Source organism: Arachis ipaensis, chromosome B9 (assembly GCF_059453495.1).
Source record: "Arachis ipaensis isolate K30076 ecotype BB chromosome B9, ASM5945349v1, whole genome shotgun sequence".
In the NCBI taxonomy this organism is placed as follows: Eukaryota; Viridiplantae; Streptophyta; class Magnoliopsida; order Fabales; family Fabaceae; genus Arachis; species Arachis ipaensis.
The window spans coordinates 135037594-135047404 of NC_142444.1; the positions used below are offsets into that span (position 1 = coordinate 135037594).

A 9811-nucleotide genomic window follows, 5' to 3' on the forward strand; every position below is an offset into this window, starting at 1 on the left:
TAACTCTGAAACCTTAACTGTCTTCTCCATATTTTATTCCCAACTTATTTACTTGCCTTTCTTCAATATTCTTTATATTGTTTAACATCTTCTGAACTCCCAACATTACTTTCTATTTGCCTAACTAAGTAAATTAATCAACCATTGTTGCTTAGTCCTTCAATCCTCGTGGGATCGACCCTCACTCACCTGAGGTATTACTTGGTACGACCTGGTGCACTTGCCAGTTAGTTTGTGGGGTTATAAACACCGCACCAAGTTTTTGGCGCTGTTACCGGGAATTGATAGTGATTAACAACTATCAATTGTTTGATTACTTAGATTAGGCATTTTAGTTTTAATTTTGTTTAAATTTTGTTTATTATTTTTGAAATTTTTTTAAATAGCACTAATATTTTTCCTTAATTTCTGAAATTAAGTTTGGTGTCACCTAGTTAATTTTATTTTAATTGTCTTGTTTATTTTTCCTGTTAATTTTCGAAAATTTCTGTTTAATTTTTGTTATTAATTTTGAAATTTATTTATTTATTTTATTTAGTATTTTTATTTTATTTCTTTTACACAGGATACCTCACTGGGAATTCTCTACACTCTAACGTAGAGATTCCCATCTTTTCTTATTTTCTGTTTGTTTATGCGCAGGAACAGAGACAAAGAACATCTCTTAGACTTTGATCCTGAACCTGAAAGAACTCTCAGGCGACGGTTACAACAAGCAAGACTTTATAAGGCTGCAGAATCCACTATGGATCACAATAATGCTGTTAATGCCAATGTAGCAAATCCAAATGGGGATGATCAACAAAGGAGAGTGCTTGGCTCTTACTCTGCTCCTACTGTAGATCTTTATGGTAAAAGCATTGTGGTGCCTCCTATAACTGTGAACAACTTTGAGTTGAAGCCACAATTGGTCACCCTGGTGCAACAAAATTGCCAGTATCACGGTCTTCCCCACGAAGACCCAAATCAATTTATTTCTAATTTTCTGCAGATTTGTGATACTGTGAAGACAAATGGAGTGAACCCAGAGGTGTACAAACTCATGCTCTTCCCATTTGCTCTGAGGGATAGAGCAAAGCTATGGCTAGATTCTCAACTCAAGGAGAGTTTGAATACTTGGGACAAGGTTGTTATTGAGTTTCTTACTAAATTTTTCCCACCTAAGAAGCTAGCTAAGCTTAGGGTGGAGGTTCAGACCTTCAGGCAGAGGGATGGTGAAACTCTTTATGAAGCTTGGGAGAGGTACAAGCTATTGATTAGGCAATGCCCTCCAGACATGTTCTCCAAATGGACCCAACTAGACATCTTTTATGAAGGCTTTGGTGAAATGTCCAAGATGTGCTTAGATAATTCTGTAGGTGGTTCATTGCACAAGAAGAAGACATCGAAGGAGACTATTGAGCTGATTGAATTGGTTGCTAGTAACCAATATTTATACTCATCTAACAGGAATCCTGTGAACGCCGAGGCTCCTCAAAAGAAGGGTGTTATGGAAGTAGAAGCTCTTAATGCTCTTCTTGCTCAGAATAAGCTTATGTCTCAGCAAATAAATCTGCTTACTCAACAGATGGGTGGAATGCAAGTCTCAACTATCAACACCCAAAACCCATCTCAAGAGATCTCTTTTGACATGACAGGTAATTTTGTCCAAAATGATAATTATGATTATACTCAATCCTCTTCTGAACAGGTTAATTACATGGGGAGTGGTTCTAGAAATTCCAACAATGACCCATATTCCAAGACATACAATCAGAGGTGGAGAAATCACCCAAATTTTGGGTGGAGGGACCAACCTCAGAGACCTCAGAATTTCAATAATACTTCTTAGGGCTGCTTCCAACAGAACAATCATAATAACTGCCAATTTTAGTCTCAGCAGTAATAACCACCTCAGCAGGCAAACTCTAAATCCCAAGAAGATTCTAATTGGGAGATGATGAGGAGTTTTATACAGGAAACCAGAGCCTCCATTAGAAATTTAGAGGTGCAAATGGGCCAACTGAGCAAGCAAATACCTGAGAGGTCTACAAGTACATTTCCAAGTGATACAGTGGTGAACCCAAGAGAAGATTGCAAGGCTATTCAATTGAAATGTGGTAAAGTAGCTGGCTCTAAGACCAAGGCCAATGAAGAGCTAGTTGAAAAGGAAGCTCCAGAGGAGAAGAAGGGAGATGCAGAGCACGCTTCTTCTAAACGTGCAAACAACCCGTTTCCTGACTCTCTTGACACTTATCCCACCTTGCCAAAGGCTCCTGAATACAAGCCGAAAATGCCATATCCTCAGAGGCTTTAGAAGGCATCCAAAGAAAAGCAATTCTCTAAATTTTTAGATGTCTTCAAGAAGCTGCAGATCAACATTCCTTTTGCAGAGGCTCTGGAGTAAATGCCTCTCTATGCTAAATTTATGAAAGAATTGTTGACCCACAAGAGGAATTGGAAGGAACAAGAGACAATGGTGTTAACCAAGGAATGTAGTGCCATAATTCAACACAACCTTCCTGAGAAGATGCCAGACCCAGGGAGTTTTGTCATTCCTTGCACCATTGGAGATGTCGGCATTCAGAGAGCTTTATGTGATCTTGGAGCTAGCATCAACCTCATGCCACTTTCAGTGATGAAAAAGCTTCAAATTAAGGAGGTAAAACCCATTCGTATTTCTCTTCAACTTGCTGATCTTTCTATTAAATTACCTATGGGTGTGGTTGAGGATTTACTTGTTAAAGTAGGACCATTTATTTTCTCTGTTGATTTTGTTATATTAGACATGGAAGAGGAGGTAAAACCCTCTATTATACTTGGTAGACCCTTTTTAGCTACAGGTAGAGCTCTGATTGATGTGCAAAAGGATGAACTAACCTTGAGAGTCAATGAAGAACAGGTGGTCCTAAATTTTTTTTAAGCCCTCAAGCACCTTGAGGGGTGTATGAAAATAGATGTTATTGAACCACTTGTTCAAGAAGTACTGGAAGCTGAGGTACTTGATGATGTTCTGGATCTTATTTCTGAATATGAATTAGTTGAAGTTGATGATTCACCACCCCAAAAGGAGTTGATGAACATGCCAATAAAGGAGGAGGAAGTCCCCAAGCTTGAGCTCAAACCTTTACCTCCTTCTCTGAAATATGTGTTCTTGGGTGGAAATGATTCATATACAGTGATTATTAGCTCTTCTCTGAAGCCTGAAGAGGAAGAGGCGCTCATTTCAGTGCTCAGGAGCCATAAAACAGCTCTTGGGTGGACCATTAGTGACTTGAAGGGGATTAGTCCAACCAAGTGCATGCACAAGATCCTCCTTAAAGATGATGCTAAACCAGTTGTGCAACCACAAAGGAGACTTAATCCAACTATGAAAGAGGTGGTCCAAAAAGAGGTAATGAAACTATGGGAAGCAGGTATTATTTACCCTATTTCTGACAGTCCTTGGGTAAGTCCTGTGCAGGTAGTTCCCAAGAAAGGAGGGATGACAATGATCAAGAATGAAGAGAATGAGCTTATTCCTACAAGGACAGTCACATGATGGAGAATGTGTATAGATGATAAACCACTATTTTATGGTTTATCTTGTGTTTAATTGAGTGGTTTCATCAAGTCTCTACCGACTTATTCATATGATTTGCATGATTTTACAATCCCTTCCTAGTTTTGTTCTATGGTTGAAAACTTGCTTCCTAGAGATCTTTAATTAGTATATTTTAATTCTCTTTTATACCATTCGATGCCGTGATCCATGTGTTAAGTGTTTCAGGCTTTATAGGGCAGGAATGGCTTAGAGAATGGAGAGGAAGCTTGCAAAAATGGAAGGAACACAAGAAACCAAGGAGATAACCAGCAAGCACCGACGCGCACGCATGGCTCACGCGAGCGCGCGGAATGGAGTAATTTGCAGCGACGCGTGCACGTGCCTGACGTGTACACGTGGATTGGAGTTCTGCAAGATGATGCATGCGCATGCCTGACGCGTATGCGTGACAAGGAAATTCGCCAAATGACGCACACGCGTGACATGCGCGATCTGCAGAAATAACAAAAAACACTGGGGGCGATTTCAGGCTGAGTTTTGACCCAGTTTTTGGTCCAGAAATACAGATTAGAGCCAGGGAACATGCAGAGACTCAAGACATATTCTCATTAGCATAGTTTTAGGTTTTTAGATCTGAATCTAGAGAGAGAATTACTCTTCCTCTAGGTTTTCTTTACATTCATAGTTTATTAGTTTTATGCTTTTGCTTTTGGATATTGAAGAGTCGTCACCTCCGTTGAAGATATTATTCTATTTTGTTTTCTTACTCTTTTATTTATTTATTTATTTATTCCATATTCTTAATTCTTGTTTAAAGTTACAATTGGATTATTTTCATGGATTGTTAATGAAAAGGATTACTTTTAGTTTTAATTAAATTGTAGTTATTGTCTATCATGTCTTTCTTTTATTCCCTTTTTAATTCTATGCAAGTAATTTTCATGTCAATGGAGTAGATTCCCAACTTGACATGGGGGTTGATTAAAAGGAGACACTTGAGTTGGAATGCTTAAGTGATTAGTTAAATTGGAAGTTATTGGCTAATTCTGTATTTACTAACGCTAGACCTTCCCAAGGGAGAGGACTAGGATTTGCGAATAAGAGTTAGCTCAATCACTTGACTTTTCTTTATTTAGTAAGGGTTAACTAAGTGAAAACAACAACCTCTTTATACTACACTTGAGAAAATTCCAACAAGGATAGAACTTCCAATTAATCATTCCCCCAGTCAAGGCTTTTTAATTAGAATATATATTTCTCTTTTAAATTACAATTATTTATTTTCTATTATTCAACTTTCGAAATCCTCGGAAAACTCCTGATTAATAAATTAGCACCCTTTCTAGCAACTCGTTGGGAGACGACCTGGGACTCATACTCCCAGTATTTATATTCTAAACTTTTGTGACAACTATCTAAATTGATGAGGCGGATTTTTGCTGGTTAAGAGCTATACTCACAATGTGTTTTTATATTATAATCTCTTAATTGGTCGTCGTTGCCAAGGAGTTGAAATTGTGTGCTGAATTATTAATTAGTGTACATATTTTTATTTTATTTGCGTATTCTATTTTATTTTATTACCATGAGCTGTATGTTTCTTTCATTGAATGACGCATTCACTGCCTGATCCGAGCTTAGCTGCATTTGATCCTGAAATTGAAAGAACTATTTCACGTATTAGGCGAGCTCAGCGTCGGTTAGCCTCTGAGGGTGGTGAAGTGATTGTTATCGATTCACCAGTCTCATCTGAGGGCGAATCTGAACCGCCATCTGAGGAAGAAACAAGCTCCTTTACTACTGATTCAGTTGATTCACGTGCAGATAACATGGCATCACATAGGAGGATCACTCTCCAGGAAGTTGGAGCTCCAGATTTTACACTGCAACCGTATCAAGTAGATCATCCAACTCTAGCTGTAGATTTTGAACTGAAGACTGCACTAATTAACTTGATGCCTAAGTTTCATGGCTTACCTGCTCAGGAGCCTATCAAGCACCTCAGGGATTTCTAGACAGCCTGTTCTACTGTTAGGCATCATGGTACAAATGAAACTTCTATTCTGTTAACCGCCTTCCCGTTTTCTCTTGAGGGAAAGGCGAGGGAGTTGTACTACTCCCAACCTGAAGCAACTGTTACCAACTGGGATACGCTCAGGAGAGAATTCCTGGAAAAATACTTTCCAGCTGAAGTTACAGATAGATTGAGGAAAGAGATCTTTTGCATTGTTCAAGGTGAATCAGAGACTCTCTATGAGTACTGGGAGCACTTTAAGAACCTTCTGGACGTATGCCCCCATCACATGATTGACAGGTTAGTGTTGATCAGCTACTTCACTCAAGGCATGAAGCCTCGGGATAAAACTACATTGGATGGTGCTACTAATGGTTCTCTGAAAAAGTACAAGACCACAGATGAAGTATGGCAACTGATCAGCAACTTAGCTGAGTCCACCAGAAATCACAGGCACAGGAACAGCCACTCAAAGACTGTTGCAGATGTTTCCTCTAACAGTGAGACTACTGCTCTTACACAGAGTATATGTGAAATGGCCAACCTACTGAAGCAGATGCAGTTGAATCAACAACAAACTCAGTCTTCCCCACCACAACAAAGCCAACAGTTAGTCCCCCAAAGAGTATGCGAAATCTGTGCTGATTATAGTCATTACACTGATGAATGCCCGTAGATCCAACAAGAAGACATCACTGTGGCAGCTACTCATAATTTCTATGACCGCCCGAATCAAGGATACAATCAACAAGGCGGCAACTACAACCAAGGTGGGAACTATAACCAAGTATGGCAGGACAACTCCAACCAGGGTTGGAGAGATAATTCCAACCATGGCTGGAGGGACAACTATAACAGAGGAGATAGAGACAACAATGAAAATCAGAGGTGGAATAACAACAATAGACAGTAGAATCAGAACCAGCCTTACAGAGCACCTCACCTTAGGCAATCCCAAGGACCCCAGCACAATCAACAACAGGCCCCTCATATCACTTATCCTACTTCCTCATCAAATGACAAGATGCTTCGTTCTCTTGCACAAGGACAACAAGACATGCAGACTACACTAAATTCTACTTTAAATGGTCTGAATGCCACTTTACAAGCTCTCATCTCCCGGATAGATTCATTACCTGCTTCCACCAACCAGCCTTCAAGCTCCAGTGGAATTCCTTCTCAACCCCTACCTAACCCCAAGGGTGGCATCAATGCCATCACTTTAAGGTCCAGAACCACACTGAAGGAGAGGAATCAGGAGGAGCCAAGCCCACTGGAACATGCCCCATTTGAAGACTTAGTTGAAGTGGAAGATGCTGAAGAGGAAGAGAAGTACAAGACAAGGTTGAAGAAGTAGATCAGCAAGTGAATGGAGAACCAAAGAATGCAGAGGCTGAAAGTGGCGCCATTCCTATCCCATTTCAACACCTTGCAAGGAAGTCCAGGAAGCAGATGGAACTTGATCCCAAAATTGTAGAAATTTTCAAAAAGGTTGAGGTAACTGTTCCCCTTTTTGATGTTATTCAACAAGTACCTAAATATGCGAAGTTTCTGAAAGATTTGTGCATACATAAAGACAAAATTAATGAATTAGAAACTATTCCTTTAGGTAGTTCTATATCTGCTTTAATGGGAGGTATACCTGAAAAATGTAGTGACCCAGGTCCATGCATGGTTAACTGTACCATTAGAGGTGTAATGTTTTCTGACTACATGTGTGATTTAGGAGCATGTGTTAGTATAATACCATTGTCTATATATGATGCTTTGAGGCTCCCTCCTTTAAAAAGGTTGGCAGCTCATTTTGTTTTAGCAGATAAAAGCATTATTATAGTAGTTGGAATTGCTGAAGATGTATTAGTGAGCATTAAGGGGCTCATATTTCCCATTGATTTCTATATTTTGGAAATGCCCCCTAATGACTCAGGAAGACCATCATCAATCCTGCTTGGAAGACCATTCCTAAAGACTTCAAAGTTCAAGCTGGATGCATTCTCAGGGACTTACTCCTTTGAGATAGATGGCAGGACAGTGAGTTTCAGTTTAAATGAAGCTATGAAGCACCCACCGGAAGATCATTCTATCTTCCAGTGCGACATCATTGATGAAACTGTAGCTAAAATTCACCAATAATAAGTAGAAGAGAAGCACATGGAGCAAGGTCCAAGTGTGGGGACACCCTCTGAACATAATGAGGACATTTTACCAATATCACTAGCCCCAGATGATCCAGAGCCTAGCCATGAGCAGAAATTGGAATTAAAGCCCCTTCCTCTCCACCTCAAGTATGCTTACCTTGAGGATAATCAGAAGTTCCCGGTTATCATTGCAAGGGAACTCACTTCCCAACAAGAGGAGCAGCTACTTAGTGTTCTGAGAAGACACAAGAAAGCAATCGGGTGGAGTTTGGCGAATATAGTAGGCATCAGCCCTAAGGTTTGTGAGCACAGAATATTCTTAGAAGAGGGATCAAAGCCTGTTCGTCAACCCCAAAGAAGATTGAATCCAACAATCTTAGAAGTTGTCAAGAAAGAAGTGGCGAAGCTACTTGAAGCAGATATTATCTATCCCATCTCAGATAGTGAATGGGTCAGTCCAGTACAAGTGGTGCCCAAGAAGTCTGGAGTCACAACAGTAAAGAATGAGCATGGAGAGCTCCTGATAACTAGAGTGTATAATTCATGGAGAATTTGCATTGATTATAGGCAACTCAACTAAGCTACTCGCAAGGATCATTACTGATGAGCGGATAATTTATACGCTTTTTGGCATTGTTTTTAGGTAGTTCTTAGTATAATTTAGCTACTTTTTAGTATATTTTTATTAGTTTTTAAATAAAAATCACATTTATGGACTTTACTATGAGTTTTTGTGTTTTTCTGTGATTTCAGGTATTTTCTGGCTGAAATTGAGGGACCTGAGCAAAAATCTGATTCAGAGGCTGAAAGGACTGCAGATACTGTTGGATTCTGACCTCCCTTCACTCGAAATGAATTTTCTAGAGCTGAAGAAACCTAATTGGTGTGCTCTTAATCGCGTTGGAAAGTAGACATCCAGGGCTTTTCAGCAATATATAATAGTCCATATTTTGCCCGAGTTTTGACGATGCAAACTGGCGTTCAAATGCCCACTTCCTGCCCTATTCTGAAGTTAAACGCCAAAAACAGGTTACAAACCAGAGTTAAACACCACAAAAAGGATGCAAGCTGGCGTTTAACTCCAAGAAAAGCCTCTACATGTGAAAGCTTCAATGCTCAGCCTAAGCACACACCAAGTGGGCCCGAAAGTGGATTTCTGCATCATTTACTCATTCCTGTAAACCCTAGTTACTAGTTTAGTATAAAAATTACTTTTAGAGATTTATTTTACATCCAGTTTTCATATTTCGAAACTGAGACCTTTGTACACATTTGGAGGCTGGCCTCACGGCCATGCCTGGACCTTCATCACTTATGTATTTTCAACGGTGGAGTTTCTACACCTCATAGATTAAGGTGTGGAGCTCTGCTATTCCTCATGAATTAATACAAAGTACTATTGTTTTTCTATTCAATTCAAGCTAATTCTTATTCTAAGATATTCACTCGCACTTCAACCTGTTGAATGTGATGATCCGTGACACTCATCATCATTCTCGCCTATGAACGCGTGCCTGACAACCACTTCTGTTCTATCTGCAGTAGCTTGAGTATGTATCTCTTAGCCTCCTGGTTCACGATCAGAGTCTTCGTGATATAGGCTAGAATTATTAGCGGCCATTCCTGAGATCCAAAAAGTCTAAACCTTGTCTGTGGTATTCTGAGTAGGATCTGGGAAGGGATGACTGTGACGAGCTTCAAACTCGCGAGTGTTGGGCGTAGTGACAGACGCAAAAGGATCAATGGATCCTATTCCAACATGATCGAGAACCGACAGATGATTAGCCGTGTGGTGACAGCACATTTGGACCATTTTCACTGAGAGGAAGGACGGTAGCCATTGACAACGGTGATCCCCCAACATATAGCTTGCCATGGAAAGGAGTATGAATGATTGAATGAAGACAGTAGGAAAGCAGAGATTCAAAAGGAGCAAGGCATCTCCATACACTTATCTGAAATTCTCACCAATGAATTACATAAGTATCTCTATCTTATTTTATTTATATTTTAATTATCAAACCCTCATAACCATTTGAATCTGTCTGACTGAGATTTACAAGATGACCATAGCTTGCTTCAAGCTGACAATCTCTGTGGGATCGACCCTTACTCACGTAAGGTTTATTACTTGGA

General features: G+C 39.7%; 1 protein-coding gene across 1 annotated transcript; it reads left to right on the top strand.

Moving 5' to 3' along the window:
* The first annotated feature begins 745 nt into the window (after window positions 1-745).
* Window positions 746-1831, top strand: LOC148546435 (uncharacterized). Its single transcript, XM_088499214.1, has one exon. The coding sequence runs from the start codon at window positions 746-748 to the stop codon at window positions 1829-1831; it is 1086 nt and encodes a 361-aa protein (XP_088355340.1).
* Window positions 1832-9811: the final 7980 nt, after the last annotated feature.

Bases quoted from the DNA above. Each gene is read 5' to 3' on its own strand.
- LOC148546435 (XM_088499214.1), top strand. From the start codon at position 746: ATGGATCACAATAATGCTGTTAATGCCAATGTAGCAAATCCAAATGGG.